General features: G+C 42.8%; 1 protein-coding gene across 1 annotated transcript in view; it reads left to right on the top strand.

Moving 5' to 3' along the window:
- The first annotated feature begins 10,266 nt into the window (after window positions 1-10,266).
- Window positions 10,267-18,562, top strand: part of LOC146640628 (uncharacterized) — an 89,516-nt gene continuing 81,220 nt past the window's right edge. The window contains exons 1-4 of the mRNA XM_085400072.1: window positions 10,267-12,070; window positions 14,066-14,228; window positions 15,870-17,561; window positions 17,673-17,846. Coding sequence (XP_085256198.1) covers window positions 11,498-12,070; window positions 14,066-14,228; window positions 15,870-17,561; window positions 17,673-17,846 — 2,602 coding nt within the window. The 5' untranslated portion in view covers window positions 10,267-11,497. The remainder of the gene's footprint in view (window positions 12,071-14,065; window positions 14,229-15,869; window positions 17,562-17,672; window positions 17,847-18,562) is intronic.

Raw genomic sequence — 18,562 nt, forward strand, 5'->3', positions numbered from 1 at the left:
ATATATATATATATATATATATATATATATATATATATATATATATATATGTAACGGTGGACCCAAGAAATACCAGCCGGAGCGACTTTGACAATGCAGAACTTTTTATTAAACTCGGGGTTGTACGTGGACACATATACTCCGCGCTCTCTTTCTCTGCTGTCACCTCCATCTCCGTCTGTCACTGCCAACATATAAAGAGACACAATCACTGTCAGATCCCAGCACACCTGTTCACCCCGCCCCTGCGCCGCCCCGGGAGCTCACTGCGTCACGCCTCCTCTGCAGCTGGCCAAGGACCACACCCACGCCACAATATATATATATATATATATATATATATATATATATATATATATATATATATATATATATATATATATATATATATATATATACACATATATGTATATGTGTGTGTGTTTCTTTTAGAATGTTTAAGTATGTAATGAGAATAAACTTATAAAATGAATATTCCTTGCTTGATTGATATGCTATATGTATGTTTTAAACATCAAATAAAAATTTCTTTCAGATGTTACATGTGAATGTGTTTTCTTAGAAATATATGAAGGGTTAAATTTATATTTTTTTGAATGATTTTAAATACATTTAAATTGTATTTTGAAATATATTTTATTAATATATTTCAAAATATACAAAAAATGGCCAAAAAATATATGTGCTAAAATACATTTTAAATATATAAATATATTTTAAAATGTATTTTAAAATATATTTTTTTACCGTATGGGCAAAGCTACACCAGAGGGTTGTGCTGTGTAACAGGTTGGTGCAGGTGGTGTTATCTACATTTGAACATTAGGCAACAGTCTCATGAAGACACTTTCTATTGTTCACTAAAGACCAACAATAACAGAGACAAAGGGAGAGCAGCAGAACTAGTGCTAACAATTAGCACTGCTAGCCTGCCCACCAACACCAGCTAATGTTCTAAAAACGATGATCAATGATTTTGCTGTAACGGCTCCAGCTGTCTGTGTCAGGGACACGTTGGAGATGAAGTGAGTGATCCAGTGACAAAGGTTTGGAAACCTGCAGTCAGCTGAGACTAAAGGAGTCACCTGACCGAGAGACCAAATGTTTCACTGAGAACGTCCAGATGAACAGAATCAACCTTTGGGATAATCTGTTCCACACATCCATGTTTCACTTACTGCATTATATTTCCTCATTGCTGTGCACACAGGCCTGTGGCTTATAACCAACTCCAAGTTCAGACTCAGAGGCTGCTGAAGCTGTTTTCTGGAACAGAGACGTGTTGGATATAAAACCAACTCTTCTTTATGTGTCAGCACTGAGGAAAGGAGCAGCTTCGTTTCTAAGTGTATGAAGGACTGTAGCAGTGTGTGTGTGAGCTTTATTTCACAGACAGAACCATGTCAAAAACACAACTTCAGGTAAAAACAATACAAAATCAAAGAGTCTGATCAGAAGGATTAAACAGAGGAGTGTGGGACTGTTTTTAACAGACAGCAGGTTAAGCCAGGCTGGAGGAGTAAACTGAGCCTCGGTGTGAGCAGCAGTGTGTTTGACAGGAAGCTGAGATAAACAGTCTGGAGCCCATTTAGTGCTTCATATGAAAGTGTGAGGATTTGAAAGCAAATCTAAAATCAAGCAGGAGTCAGTGTGAGAATGATTTGTGCTTTTCCTCAGTCAGATGCTGGGAGTTTCAGTTCATCCATGTTCAGCGTGCTGTGCTTTGTGTAACAGGAGAATATGACAGTATAAATCAAGTCTTCATGTCACTGAAAGCCTCCACAGTCTGCTATGGAGGTGCATCAGTTTGGATTTACAAGAAGAACATTTCTTAAACCTGCCACAAGATGGCGCTCCAACAGAAGGGATGTCCACAGTGTAACACAGACACACACATACTGTGTGAATGTGTGAGTGAATGGGCTTTCAACACAAGGCTTCTGCTGCTACCTTTAATTACATAATTAGCTAACAAGAACAAACTGTTAATTACCACCAAAGAACGGCTCCAGATTTTAGCTGCTGACCATTTTGTGAAACGTTGATTACATCAGCTTATTGTTGATTTTTCAACCTTAATATCAGCTGCTTTAAAGGAGCCTCGTTCTCTCGCAGTAACAGTTTTCTTCACTAGATGCAGTGCAGGCACAGTCTGTGTTTCTAAACTACACACTAATGTTCATTGTTGTGCAGCTAAATCCTCCCTCTGGATGGGAAGAATCCCTGTCAGGCTTCAAACACCTGGCTTGGTGTTCTGGAGCTAATGTGTCACCTGTGAGGACTCTGAGATGAACACACAGCAGACACTTCAGTTCTCCGTCTGTGTGTCCTCAGTTTCCCAGCATGCCTTGGCTGTGGTGGTGGAGGTGAATGAGGGGGAACATGCTGCTCTGTCAGCACTCAGGTTTCATACCTGGTGATCTCAGAGGACAAAGCGGCGTTACAGCAGCGCACGTTGATGAGACCTGATGCTCTGAACAGTTCAGACTTCAGCCTCACTCTGAGAAAACAAACGACTGACTGTCAGCAGCAACTACACCTGCTCCATCAGTGACGGAGAGAAGAACTGAGACTGAGAGACATACAGCTGCAGGTCAAAGGTCAGAAACGCCCGCTCTTTGTACGGGTCAGGAGTTAGTACTGCAGAGGTCAGAGGTCAGCTTGCTGACAAACCATTTGAAACAGTTTGGAGCTAAAAGCACAACAGCAGAGGAAAGAAGAGACACTGCAGAGATGATGCAAAATATTGTGTTTTGTTCTCAGCTGTCAAAAAGTGTAACACACGTGTTCCAGCACAGCCTTTGTGTACTTTCACTTCTCCATACTGTCCATTGGAAATCCTGTTTGTTACTTTTTGATTTCAGTCCATGTGTCCAAAGCAAACTTCTGTCCCACACTTTCTCTGCTGACTCTTCACCGATGCTCAGATGATCTCAGATGATTTCACCAGAACTCATCAAAATTCGGGCTCCACAGAAACCCAGACGTCACTAAACAAGCGTAACAAGCAAAGTGAAAACTGGTCGTTCAGCTTTATTGACCAAAGATAAGCTCACATGTCACCTCATGACACAGACACTTATTTCCACAGCATGCACGAGGACTGACAATAAGTGTCTATAAAGCCACTTCTATCTGCCACACCTGTGCTTCTGTCATGGTTGCTCTCCTCTCACTCTGTCATTTATCCACAGTCTGCCTCCCTCTGCTCCGTCAGCTGACGTCCTCTCTACACCACCTGCTGTGTTTTATCCTGCAAAAACACATTTAAGAAGCGTTGCACCGAGTAACGGGAGGAACTGCTATAAAATCCATTTAAAGGAGGTGGTGCTGAGTGCTGTGACTGGGGTCCCACCACTGACATCACGGGTGGAGGACATGTTGGAAAACTGCTACAAAGTGCTGTGCAGCCAGCAGAGCTTACAGTCTGTCCTGTGTGTCATACAGGCTCTCACACTTAGTGTTTCTGTGACACATTGAAGAGAAGTTTGTGTTGTTCACAGTTGTGCTTGTACTGAGTGACAGCTGACATGACCTAACAGGAATAATGTGTCTGTGCTGAATGAGAAGTAACACACAATGAAGTCTTGATGCATCTCAATCATCCAGGAAAGTGAGTCTGTTGCTTCTGTTCATCTGGACGCAGCGTTTTGTGGGAGAAACGTGTCGTCATCATCAGGTGACGTCTTCAGTCTCAGCTGCAGGTTTCAGTCTTACAAACAGGACATTTGCATAAAGACTGAAAGCAGCTGCAGGAACGATGGGCTGGGAGCTCCGTTCCTTCATCTTAATTATGCAGATTCTCAGGACCATTGATCAACAACCACTGATCCATGTCCATGAGTCCCATTCACAGAGATGTGGGAATGGCTGCAGTCACAGCATGTAAGATGGAAATAAATGAGAAGTATTTAGCTGAAGTGGATTTGATTTATGTTACTTCTTTTTTAACTTGTAGTTCTACATTGGAAGATTATTGTGATATTGGAATATAAAAATACATTTATATTCTATTATTTTCTCAAAATAAGCGTCACACTCGTGGAAGCCGGTGTAGCCGCCGAAACGCCTGCATTTATGGAGACTTTCAGCCCCAGGTAGGCCAGTTATGGATCTTCGGATCCACATTATGTCAGCAGCTGTTCTCCACCGTGAACTGTGTTCAAACAAACACGCTCACGCCTCACAGACGACAGCTTACAGTCCTGTAGAGATAAAGTGACTTCGTACAGCCCCGACCTGCAGACGCTGTGCGCAGAGGTTCAGGAGCAGAAGTCCCGTTGTAAACATATCACGGCAGACCCGACGATGTTTGCATGAAGGCGCTTTTTTTAAAAGTCAGGTCAAGGCTCCAAAAGCCCAAAGGAGATATAACAGTTTGTGTTTGCTACATGGATCATTGTAGTTCAGCTTTCCTTTGTTATATTTCTTTAAGAGCTCAAAATGTGTTCATTACATAAATAAAATGTAATGTAATGTAAGCTCAATGTCCTTACAGCATAGTGTCTCTTTGATAGAGAAATGCCCAGAGTTACACCATCTATCGTTCACAAACACAGCCAGACCCCCTCCTCCCTTCTTACCACTCTCCGCTGTTCTGTCATAAGAGGCTCAGCAGCTAAAGCAGCACACCTGGGTCTCCCAGCCTATTAAAAGCAGCCCTTTGCTTCACCTGCTTCACTAAACATTATTATTTTAAGCAGAGTGGTGTGATTTATGTAGGCATTGCTGTGTGACAGGATGACTTTTCTTGCACACCCACCAAATGAGGGCGCACATGCTTCCACGCCCACTGGTGACTGCACACATCCTTTCAAGGAAGCATTTCATTCATCCCTAACAAATGGAACAAAACACTGTGCAGCGTGTTCAGGTTTGAACGTGGCCCTGGCCTCTCTCTGCATCCACCTGGCACATGCAACACACATCCACTCCCTGCTGAACTGCTTGTATTTGATGTGTTGAAGTTTTGGTAAAGTTTGAATAAATTCCACTTTATTTATAGGAACATTTCATCTGTGGACTCCTGCTTCCCCTCTCCTTGAGCCAGTTTGTGACGGGAACATGACATAAGAAAAGTAATTTATCCCTTTTTGATTCTGTGTATCTGGCGCTCATCCAGTGAGTTCACACTTGGCAGAAACAGACTGAATTTGTCTGGAGAACTTTGGCTTCAGCCAAGTTAGATAAACACACTGTGTCTCTGTCAAAACAGCAGTGTAGTTGTGGCACCCCTGTGAGGGAATGACCACATGAATATTATTTTGTGTAAAACACTCATGTAACGGGACATTTTTCATTGCTATATGTATTTATTTTCAGTTTCTTTAAGAGGATAGAAAATCCATGTAACAGGGATTCATTTTATGTTAGAAAGCAGTGAGGGCGGAACTTTGGTGCTTGCTCCGGGGTTTCGGGGAGCAGTAAGTGGAGCCCACCTTCCGCTGCTTCCTCAGACACGTTCTGGAGGAAAGCAGAGACGCATCGTGTCTTCCTTACTCTGCTCTTCACCTGCTTTTACAGGTCGGTACACGGTGCTCGCACCGAAAATGTTGTTTATTGTCACCATGGTTACCCAGGTTAATGTGAATGGGAGAGTTAAGGCGGTCCGCCAAAGTTATTTATATGTAAACACGGGAGAAAACCAGAGGAGTGTCCCGCGCGACCGCACCGCGAGCCCGCTCGTTAGGTGGAGCGCTCGTGAAGCAGAGTCAGTGCGCTCCTATGCTCTGTGCAAACGTGTTGTAATGCTCCAATCAAATCAGTTCTGTGAGATGTGAATGTTAATAGTTCTGTTAAAGTGACTGAGTAGATTAGCTAGTGTAACACAAGCACTCTGAGCAACTCTGTGTAGCTAACAGAGGCATTCATGGGTTGATTCAACAAGCTGTGTTTCATGATGCACTAAATAGTGATTTTGCCAGTAAATTACTGGAGGGAACAAATGTAATGTATTTACCAATGCTGTTATTGAATAGAACTGTTTAGCCAGTAAGACACTGCAGAAGACAATGTGATGTGTTTATTGATATGATAAAAGGATGTAGCTGTTATGGAAAGAAGTGTGAACTTGAGAAACTGAACCAGTTAAAAAGAGTATATTTCACTGATGTTGTGAAATAAGTAAATGTAATTGATGTGAACGAGGAACCAGCTGAACAGTATATTGAAAGCTCATGTTTAGTGTTTTATAGCATTTATTTGTGAAATAAATCAGACTCAGACACGTTCTGGAGGAAAGCAGAGACGCATCGTGTCTTCCTTACTCTGCTCTTCACCTGCTTTTACAGGTAACATATTTGTCATCGAGGTCTTCATCCTTGGGACCCGTAACATAGTAACTTCTTCATTGTTATACTTCTATAGTTTTCCCATTTTGTGAGCTGTGGATGTGGAAAGTGTCTCAGTGACACATCCACATGAAAACGGCGTTACCTTCGTTCATTTGCACGTCAAATGAACGAGCTGTTTGGACTTTAACGTCACAGCTGATGCTTCGATACTCGAACTCAAGAGTTCAGCTTCCACTCAGAGGTACAAGTACACACAGCAAAGATAAACGTGTACACAAGGTTGAACCCACAAGTGCACAGCTCCAACCAGAGATGGGCAGTAATCCGATTACTTTTTTCAAGAAACGAGTAAAGTGAGGGATTACTATTGCAAAAAAGGTAATTAGATTACTGTTACTTTCCCGTAAGCACGCTGCGTTACTGCGTTACTAAAACCGCAGCTGTGTGCAGATGAACAATGGATAATCTATCGAGTGTGGAGAGAGTGTGAGCGTGCAGCGTTTAAAGCGTGGACGCACTGACCTTACTTTGAGTTTGACTCTGTAAAAAGTGACAAAAACATTAGCATCCGCTGTTCACTGCGTGGGAAGACAACATGCTCACTCACTATGTGTTAATGGGCATGCTTATTTATAACTTTGATAAAATGTCATAAAAATAATTCCATGCCAGCTCACCATTGGTGATCAGGTAGTTTCTGTTCCAGTTCCAGTCCCATAAATCATGAAGCTTGCTGCCAGAAAAGCTTCAAATCTCCTTTGAAAGCTGTTTGTGGTCTTGATTGTGGGAGCTTCAGTTGTCTGACTCCAGCTGCCACACAGTGCTCACTGATATCATTTGCAAAAACCCCAGTGTGACAATATTTATCAGTGAAGCAGAAATCAGGAAGTGACGACTTTTCTTTGAACATTTGCTCAGGCTAAGCTGTGCTTTCTACCACAGTTGGGAATTTCCTGGTTTACAACAAATTATTGTGTCAACACCGCATAAGATTTCAAACTACAGGAAAATCACTGGAGTTATAAGAGGCAGACAACGACACACACACCACATGCATGCTGTTGCTATTTATTGTGGATTAACCTGTCAAGGGCAAGAACAAAATAATTCTGCCTCAAATACAGGAAATCATAGCTTTCCTGTATTTCCTCCATTGTTGGCATGCTGGTTAGTGCTGTTGCTCCACAGTAAGAAGGTCCTGGGCTAAATTATCCATGAATGTAAACGGCTGTGTGTTTCTATCTGATAGACTGGTGAGCTGTCCAGGGTGTACCCTGCCTGGTAACCTATCACTTCAGGGTTATTTCCCAGCCCTGCTGCAACCAGGATAGAGATAGGAGGATGGTAGTTGTTGTAGACCCATTCAATTTCAATTGAAGGATTAAAATGTTCCAGGAGCTCAACTTACTCCATCTGAACATGTTTCAATCGTGTTTTATGAACACAACATGCAGGTTTACTGAATATGAAAAGGTTGTGTTGATTTAACTCAGTTGTTTAAGTTTCTGCCAAAGCAAAACCTTTGTGTGCAACCAGTGTCCACTATTGGATCAAGTAAATCCAACATGTTTTTGTCAGTGCAAAAGGAGTTACGGTGCCTGTATTCCTGCACAATATTGTCCCGGGAGGGAGGAAAACTTTCTGGTGAAGTTTTGGTTATTTTTGGGTTTTGCTTGACACTAGGTTGATTTTATCAGTGAGGTTTGGATTGTTTTCTTTCTCTAAGAGAGAGAAAGATGGTTTTATGCTTGGACATGTTTGCAATGGCCCCCAGTATTTGTTACTTTATTAGTATTTTATTGGTTGCGTTTGTTTGTGCTTTTGTTACAGTGCACTGAGATAAGAACATCTGAGAGGTGTGATCCACCGGTGGTGATATTTTGGTATTTTGTGAGTTCCCGATTTAACAAATCAGCTCTTTAATCCAGACCTGAGAGGTTGAACTTTAAAGCACTATAAAATATTCTTACTGGAAACAGTGGCAAAGTGTTTTTCTCCATGATTATAATGGGCTTGGGAGAAATTCACTTATATGTGACATTGATCACATGAGAAGTCCTGAGCCTAAAAGGATTGCAGCGAGTCAATCCAGTCCAAAAACAAGGAGCTGTTTTCCTTTAAAATGATGACGTCATCTTGCTGGTGATGGAGGCTCGAATAGGTTGCGCTTGATACTCCATTATCAGCAATATCTGGTATGAATGTGTGTGGATGTATGCATGTGACTGGACTGTGACGGACTGACGACTAAAAGTTTAACTGACTTGATACTGAGACAAAAACGGTGCCGACTTTAGGATTAGTGAATGTCCACAACAATTCACCCAGCCTGTAGAAGAAGGGTGGAGGTTTTGTCTTGCTTTGTTGTTGCAGGAGCAGAAGGATGACAGAGACTAAAGGGGGAGGCTGTAGCTTCACATGAGTGTGAGCTGCAGACTGAACCCTTTGGTTGCTAATGTTGAGTCACTGATGTTTGCATTAAGAAAATTGTGTTTTATTAGCCATGTTTTAATTAAGGTATCACATTATATTGTTGGGAATGTTAAATGCTAAAGTGAAGAAAAGCTTTGATTTCACTCATGACTGAACATGTTATTATTAACCATAGCAGGCCACTGTAAAGAGTCAATTAACTGTTATAGAGGAAAAAAGGCCAAAAACTCTGTTAATACCTATGAATAACAGGCAATGATAGACTTGTCACATTCAAAATAGAGATATGTAATAACAAACACGGGTCCGTGTCATTTAGGTTCTCCATTGAAATAGTCAATCATTTAGAAAAGTAGAATATATATATATATATATATATATATATATATATATATATATGTCTCTTATTCCAAAGCCAAACAAAGACTTACTTCTTATTGATAATTGGAGACCCATCTGTCTGCTCAATGATGACTATGAGATTATGGCTTTAGTACTTGCTAACAGAATGAAAGAGTTCTTGGACACAATTATGGATGAGACACAATCAGGCTTTATGAGAAACAGACACCTTTCTAAGAACATGAGACTGGTTTTAGATCTACTTGATTACTCTGATTTGGTATCTGACTATAGCTTCATTCTCTTCCTGGATTTTTAAAAGGCTTTTGATACAATTGAACATCAATTTATTTTCCACTCTTTGGAAAAATTTGGCATTTTTCTGTAAAGCTATCAAAACCTTGTACACGAATGGCAATAGCTCAATTAAAATGATTAAGACTCCACCCCGAGATTTGACCTGTTATACAAGGAATCAGCACAGCTGATAAGGAGCTCATCATCAGCCAGCTAGCTGATGACACCACACTCTTCTTGAAGAATGCAAATCAAATCCGTCCAGCCCTTAGTGTTATTAGTGATTTCTCTGAGGCATCTGCTTTATGTCTAAATCTAAAAAAATGTGAATTACTAGCAATTAAAGGCTGCACTGCAAATGCTCTCTGTAACATTTCTGTTAAACAAGAAGTCACATATCCAGGACTGTTAATATCCAAAGACCAAAAGTCAAGATGCTCGTCAAACTTGTCAGTGTTGGGGAATTCTCAATGGTGCTTGGTGCCATACCCTCAGGGACTTTAATGTTATATAAAAACACTGACAGCTCAATATCTGCCTCAGTCACTCTCCCTGATCCAGCTGAGTCAGCAGTGGGAAAAATCTGCTTTTCACAGGAACTTGGTAACAGCAATAAGAGAATACGTAGTTTATTCCAAGAAGATATCATGTCTCTCCCATATATAGAATATCTTACTGGAACCGACATGTTCCAGATATCACCTGGAAGACAGTCTGGATGATCCCATAAATATCTAATTGTGAACAAGGTGAAGGAAATCTCATATAAAATTCTTCATAAATGTGACCCAGCCAGTCACTATATGGTAACATTTAAAAGAGACATAAATACTAATTGAACTTTCTGTGGGGATCATCCAGAAACTGTGGCACATCTCTTTTGGTTCCTCTACACAGAGATTCTGGAAGAATTTAGCAGTTTTGTTATTGTCCATATTTTAAGGGAGTTTTCTTTACGATGGAAAATGTTTTATTCTTTTTCTTTAAGTTCCCCAGGAAGAATGATAAATGTTTTTTTTTATAAAATATTTGTTAATACTTTTAGCTATTTTATATCCATAAATGTAAGTTTATTAATAAAACACCATATTTCTGCCTTTTTATAAGGATATGAATTGTACATACAATCAATTTCAGACTCAACCAACAAAAAGCCTCTCAGAACAATATTTATATTGTAACAGTTGCTATTGTAATGCAGTGTATCACCACATGGCGGCGCCTCCTGTCTCACGACTGGTGTCACCCCCTTTTTGTTCTTCTTCGCACTCCTCCTGTAATGGATGCTCCCGTGTGTACGCGGACTAGTGTGCTCTTTAGTAATGTGTGGTAGAGGTAGCACTTTTATTTTTGATATTGTAAATAAATGAGTACTTTTTGGAAAGTCAGAAGCTGTTGCTCATTCGCTATCCACCTGCACACTGCGGCTGGCTTCATCTCCACTGCACGTTACAACTGGCGCCCGAACTTTTTCCCCTTGGACTTCAGACGATTTTTGCATCCCGCCGAGGATTCTTCTCTTCTAGCACGTGAACTGTCTCGGAAATCCCCCCAGTTTTGCGGACGCTCGGACGTTTTCTCCAGCCATGGCCGCAGCCTCAGCTCAGGTTGGACCCGACTAATTTCTGGATACCGTGATGTGCCGCTGCTCCGCTTGGGAGAAAGAAAAAGAGAGAAGCTGACTCCGCGACGCGAATGGACTCCGTGGATTTGTTATTTGTTGTTGGTTTCGTCTTCTAAGGATTAATTCTTCTGTGGAGAGCCTGGACATGAACATTTCTGCTGGCTTTTCATTCCCCTTTCCCTCTGCTGAGACTGACTGTAGCACATGTAAGTGATAGCTTGGCCGACTACAACCGTTGGTGCTGGTCTTCGGCTCAGTATAACGAAACAACTTAAAACTAATCTTGCATTGAGCTCTAGTGTTGCAGACATGCTATTGTAATAACATGGTTCTGATCACTCCAGTCTAATTTCAGTTGTTGGGCGAAATTTTATATGTGGTTTTTCTAAATTTAATCTTGAACGCATTTTTGCAGTTTTGTCTTTCTAGTCTGACCTAACTGACTCTTTTACTGCTATATCAATAACTGCGCTGTGCCCTGGAGCGGCTTAATTTTTTTGAAATCGCAATGGCACACTGCCCAGACGACTCTGACTCAGACATGGAACTTACCTCGTTACCTATGTGCCAGATAGTTGAAAATGTGACTCCTAGCCTTAGCCAACAAGTGGTGGAGTTAAGAACTGAGGTGAATAAGCTTAGTGATTGTTTACGTGACTCACTGAACATACAGCAGAGTTTACTAAGGCAGTGGGACCAACTCACAACGGGGAACTCTCCCCCTCCTGCAGTCCCACAGTCTCCTGTTTTCCCAATGGCCACATCGACACCTCATGTTCATGTGATGGACAAAACTGAACCCACCAACAGTACCAATCCGTTCCTGCCCAGCAACCCATTTCAACCTACAAATCCTTTCCTCCCATCTCACTCAGTTGAAGTCAGCAGCACTTCCAGAGTGATTGCGGCAGCTTTACATCACGCAAAGCTGGAGCCTCCTGTGTATGCTGGGGACGGAAAAGTGCAACCTGAGGACTGGTTAAATACAGTTGGCATATACAAAGCCTCATTGAACCTAACTGATGGGCAATTGCTAAATGAACTGCCACACTTTCTTGGAAAAGAGCCCTGGAAATTAGGGGTGCAACGATATTCGTATCGATATTGAACCGTTCGATACAGTGCTTTCGGTTCGGTACGCATATGTATCGAACAATACAATTTTTTTCAATTTTTTATTTTATTTTATTTTTTTTTTGTGTCCCGTTTGGATCTATAGCCATCAGAATTGTTGTCTTGAGGCCAAGAAAGATGCCAAGAGGATTTATTTTAAGTGGATCATCATATTGGTCCATTTGATTGACCTTTATTATAATTATGAATTTATTTTATTTTCAGTTGCAAACGGGACAGACATGACTGTGGGATAGGACAGGGGGAAAGAATGAAAGAAAGAGGGGGAGAGAAAGAAAGAAAACCAAAGGGGAGAAAAAAAAAAGAACAATACAAAATTTGTAATTTATTTTATCAACTTTCCTTCTGACGATGCTGTCTGTGTTGAGCGCTCAGTGAATCTGCATTTGACTACTCTGCTTAGGCTCGAGAGTGCAGCCTAGGCGGAGTAGTCGAACGCAGATTCACTGAGCACTCAACACAGACAGCATGGTCAGAAGGAAGAGCGCAGGGCAAGCTAGCAAGACAGAAGTGGACCTCCCCACCCTCATTCAGATCTGGCGTTTGGAATTATTTTGGTTTTCATGTGACGTATGACCCTGAAGGTAAGCGAGTCATGGACTAAAGTAAAACAGTATGTTGGATGTGCCATGCAATGCTCAATTACATGGGTGGGAGCTAGTGTGTTAGCGCAGTTAGCTCGTTAACGTGTTGGCCGTCTAGCCCCTCTGTATAGGGTAGCTCGTTAACGGAGATTTGCCGTGTTGTGGCGTTAAGGTTATTTCAACGAGATTAACCTGAAAGCACTAGTGGGAACAAAACGAATATGACTGCACATTTACACCGACATCATCCTAGTGCAAAGACAAAAACAACAAGCATGCATGCTACAAACTTTAGCCGAGTCATTTAGACAGCTGTTAGCACAGGATTCTCCTTATGGAGACCTGATATGTTTAATATGCTGCTGAGAATATAGCCCAGAAGAAGCGGATAGTATAGCTTTTATTTTGGAAAGAGACATTTCTCTGTAATAAACTCTCTTTTCCAAAGATGAGTGATTCCTCAATCAGATACAGGGCTCGCAATATCGCTAGCCCGACGTCCCGGGGCTATCTCTGCCCTGCCTGTCGGGCTATTGTAGGAAGGAAAAATATATGTCAATGCGTTTGCATTCTTTCAGAAATGTAGCTGGGTAATTATGTCATTGGGTGAGCCACTGTCAATATGTGACATATTGAAATCGTGTTTGAATTTGCGCTTGTTTTTTTGCTTTCACTTTGCAATCGCGCGAACTGTGTATAGAGAGCGACAGCACTGATCTGTGAGTGATGATAATTTGTGCACAAATTCCTCTGACATCGTCTTATTAATTGTTAGCTTACTATGCAAACATGACAAGTGAAATCTCCCGCAGCTTAAACATGTGAGAGGTTGATCGCGCAGAGAATCGCTGAGCTTATGTGAGTGCGGCAGGATATATATTTCACTACGATGACCTGGATGACTGAGAACCTTCACAGACAGATATATATTTTAGTTCTGCTGAGCCAAATAAGACAGGTCAGGGTGAAGAAGTGACAGCCAAAGAAAAGCTTACCACAAAACGGAGAAGTTATGACAAATCAGACTATAAGGCAAAAAGAAAGTGCAGCTTTATGGTTTCATGGACAAAAGAATTTCTGTGGCTGCAATATGACGAGCTAAAAAACACGCACAAGGGTTAGGGTTAAATTTAAAAACTGTACTTTTGTGTTAAAATATATATTTATAATTTTAATAAATGACAAATTAAAAAGGCATGAACATTTTTTTTGTATCGAAAAAATATCGAACCGTGACACCAAAGTATCGAACCGAACCGAACCGTGAATTTTGTGTATCGTTGCACCCCTACTGGAAATGGTTCAAGGCACTGAGCTCCCACATCACATCATGGGCTCAATTCTGTCAACTGTTTAAGACAGTTTTTCTGCCCTCCGACAACCAAGAACGCATCCTGAGAGGAATTTTGGATCGTGTTCAGGCTCAGGACGAGCCGCTCCCAACCTTTGTTGCCCACATGTTGAGTGAGTTTGACAAACTGAAGAGCCCCCCACCTGAAAAAGACAGAATTGACCTAATTAGTAAACATGCTCTCGAAAAATACAGAGTTGCCCTGTATGGCGCTAATGTCACTTCTGTAATGGACCTGCTGCTACGCGCTCATGAGCTTCACTCAGTGCTTGGACCACAAAGACCACAGCCTGCTTTATGTAGCAAAGACAACTATAAGCCTGAACCTTACTGCTTCAAATGCTCTCAGCCAGGGTTCACTACACGCACCTGCCCAAACTGTAACACCCAACCTCATTTGCCACAACGAGCCTCGAACACCGCTAGGCATGGCCCAGTCCAGCCATTGCCAGCACCTGGCCCCTCTGACCCTGGCCATGAAAAGGTGGAATTAAGCAGCACCACATCCCAGCCACAATACAGGCAGTCGGGAAACTACGGCGGGGGGGGAGGACATTTCACAGAGGCCAACCTTCCCCCAGTTACTAACGGAGCCTCACACGCCCGATTCACTACAGGGTGGACACAGTCTTGGACACTTGGAAGACAATTTTTCACAAGTCCACTGGAATACCCCACTAAGAACGAAAGTGAACTTCAATGCTTCATCTGTGGATGCTACCCTCGACACAGGTGCTTCCCTCTCGGCTGTACGATGTGATATTATTCTGTTATTATATGTTACCTTATATATGTAATCAAAGTAGTTGAATTAGAATACTGCTGTAGATCATATTATACCCTTTAATATAGAGTGTGTGAGCTGTATGTAGTTTAGTTCTCATTATACTTTTGAGTTAACAGAACATATTCACATATTAGTTGAGACATGCTGTCGAACCTCTGCAGGCATCTCTCCCGTCCGGACGTTCTAATGCTCTTATTGTTGAATTGTATGGAAATAAATGATTGTTGATTGAGCATTGATACACCGAGTATTGTCCTTCCTTCAGCCCAAAGATTCAAAGAACTGCGTGTTTTCAACAACGAACAGATCTCATTCAAGTAAATGACTCTTACCCGAGAAACACAAGTGAGTGGAATGGTCCTGCACTTAACCTCGCCAATAATGCTCCCTGTATCCCTGTTGGTGTTATTTGGCTCAATATTGGATTCATGAACAAGAACTTTTACCAGCGTTTTGCCATAATACCAGATTTGTCCTCTCCTTTCATTCTGGGAATGGATTTTATGGCAAGAGCTTCTGTTTCTATTCACATTCCCACTAGAACAGTCTACATTGAGGACATCCCCTGCCCACTCGCAGACAATGAAGAGGACCTTCAAAATGATTACTCACATTCACCTGGAACACTGATGTCTTTGGACTTGGTTCGCTCAGACTTAACAGCCAAACTGTCTGAAGCAAGTCTCTCAGAGAACAACAAGGATGCTTTACTAAATCTGCTCAGCAAGTTTAGCTCCTTGTTTGATGGTCAACTTGGTCGAACGGCTCTCACTGAGCACACCATAGACTGGCAATGCAACACCTGTCAATCTCCCACCCTATCGCACGTCACCTGCTAAGAAACGTGTGATTGAAGAACAAGTGCAACAAATGTTGAAGGACAACATCATTGAACTTTCCACAAGCCCTTGGGCAGCTCCTGTAGTCATTGTAAATAGAGCGGCCACGGAACCAAGGTTTTGTGTGGACTTTCGAGGGCTCAATCAAGTTACCCGAAAAGACTCTTATCCCCTGCCTCGTGTAGATGAGTCTTTGGACTTTCTGGCAAGAGGAAAGTTTGTCTCGACATTGGACTTAGCGCGAGGCTATTGGCAGGTTGCTGTAGCAGAGGACTCGAAGCCTAAAACTGCCTTCATCTCTCACTGCGGTCTCTTCCAGTTTCGGGTGCTGCCCTTTGGGCTCTGCAACGCACCTGCAACTTTTCAGAGACTCATGAACTCTGTGCTTGCTGGCCTCATTTGCAAAACGTGCGCAGTCTACCTGGATGACATTGTTATCGCCTCACCTACCTTTGAACAGCACTTAGTGGATCTTGAGGAGGTGCTGGGCAGACTCCAGGCTGCTGGCTTGTCATTGAAGCTCAAAAAGTGCCAATTCTGCCTCGATGAATTCACCTTTCTTGGGTACCGCATCACATCATTAGGTGTTAAGCCCGATCCGGACAAAGTAAAGGCGGTTAAGGAGTTTGATACCCCAACCTCAGTGAAACACGTCCGTCAGTTCCTTGGCTTGACTGGCTATTATCGACGCTTCATTCAGAATTATGCCCGCCATGCTGAACCTCTTCACACCATCACCAGAAAGGACAATGCTTTCCACTGGGACGACAGCTGTCGAAGGGCCATGGACACTTTGAAGGATCATGTCACATCAGCCCCGATCCTGTCATTTCCAGACTTCAACCATCCCTTTTCCATTCACGCCGATGCATGTGACATTGGTCTTGGGGCAGTGTTGATGCAAAAGGATGACAAGGGTCGTGAGTATGTTGTGGCTTTTGCTAGTCGCTCCCTTCACAAAGCTGAACTCCCCTACTGCACTTCAGAGGAGGAGTGCCTCGCTGTGATATGGGCTCTGGAACACTTCCGCCCATATGTTGAAGGTGTTCATGTTACTATCTTCACTGACCACAACAGTCTCAGGTGGCTCATGTCTCGTCAAAACCCAACGGGCCGACTCGCCCGCTGGTCACTTCGTTTGCAGGACTTTGATTTCACAATAGTGCACAAACCTGGTGCACAGAACAAAGTTCCTGACGCATTGTCACGCAACCCTTTGCCTCTGACCTGTGACAGGCCGACTGATCTTTTACCAGATCATGCTGTTATGGGCAGCCTGGACATTCGTACTCTGCCCCCCGTCATTCTGGCTGACCGTTCACAATTGAGGCAGCTGCAGTTAGACGATCATGTCACAGGTCCACTCCTCAGAGACATTGAAGCAGACTCTCTGAACAGCTCGGACAATGCCACCTTGTTACAGTATGTTGTGTATGACTCTCTTTTGTATCACAGAGAACCCAAGTCCACATGTGCTTTGCACCCTTTGAAAGAGCTGAAACGGTTTGCCCCTACTTCCATGAGAGGCACCTTGCTGGACTATTACCATGACCACCCCACAGCAGGTCACTTGGGTGTTTCTAAGACATTGGCTAGACTGCGTTTTAGGTTTTTCTGGCCCAAAATGGCAGCTGATGTGAAACGCTATGTGATTTCATGCTCAGTGTGCCAACTCACCAAGCCAAGTCAGAAAAAAGCAGCTGGTCTTATGGTTCCCATTGTCCCCCAGAAACCCTGGGAGTATGTGGGTGTGGATTTTGTTGGACCACTTCCCCGCACCCCCACTGGTAATGCTTATTTGATCGTGTTTGTTGACTATTTGACTAAATGGGTTGAAGCCAGTGCTGTCAAAGAAGCTACATCTCAGGTAGCAGCTGGTAAATTCGTCACTGACATTTTTGCTAGGCATGGTACACCCACTTACCTCATTTCTGACAGAGGGTCTCCTTTTGTGAGTGAGCTTTTTGAACATGTTGTTTCTGCCTTAGGCTCGGTGCACAGACTCACTACGGTATATCACCCTCAGACAAATGCTACTGAACGCGTCAACCGGACTCTGAAAACTGCAATCCGCGCTTATGTAGGTGATAAGCACACATCATGGGACAAGTTTCTCCCTCAGATTTGCTTTGCTCTGCGCACCGCCCCCCATGACAGTACAGGTATGACTCCTGCCATGATGCTTTATGGTCGTGAGTTAGACACCCCGCTTGACCTTATCACTCAGCCTTCTACAGCAGGTGTTGATGAACCGGGTGTGCCTTACCCTGAGACTCTGAGAGCCTCCCTGCAGGAAGCTCACAACCACGCCAAAGCAGCTTTGGACTATAGCCATGACAGACAAAAACATTACTATGACTTGAGTAGGGATGGGTATCGAAAACCGGTTCTTGTTGAGAACCGGTTCCCACTGTTTCAATTCCTTGGAATAGTTTGCCATTTTTGCAAACGATTCCCTTATCGATTCCAGTCGCCCCGAATGACGTCACCACGTTGCGGAGTGTCATTTACCTGGCAGGAAACACGGCGCCTAAGCGGCTCAAACGCTCAAAAGTTTGATTATACTTTATGAGAACCGATGACAACAGGGCAACTTGCAAAGTAGATATTGCATTTAAGGGAGGAAACACTACGAATATGCAAAAGCATTTGCTCACAAAACACGCGATGACACGTGTTTTTAATTCCGCTCCGGACTCGTGACTCTCAACCCAGCAGCAGCGGTAACGTTTGCACGTCCTCTCCCGTTAATGCGGCAGGTAAATAATCAACTAACAGTGCATATTATGTTAGCGCGATCTGCCTTATTACAAGACCTGCCATTACTGTACATGTAGGTGACCATGATGAGAGAGACAGACAGAGTCTGGCTAGCGCT

The sequence above is a fragment of the Rhamphochromis longiceps genome, unplaced genomic scaffold (assembly GCF_057381845.1).
Source record: "Rhamphochromis longiceps isolate RC_006_pf unplaced genomic scaffold, R_longiceps_female_GT1.1 unmapped_scaffold_4, whole genome shotgun sequence".
Taxonomy (NCBI): Eukaryota; Metazoa; Chordata; class Actinopteri; order Cichliformes; family Cichlidae; genus Rhamphochromis; species Rhamphochromis longiceps.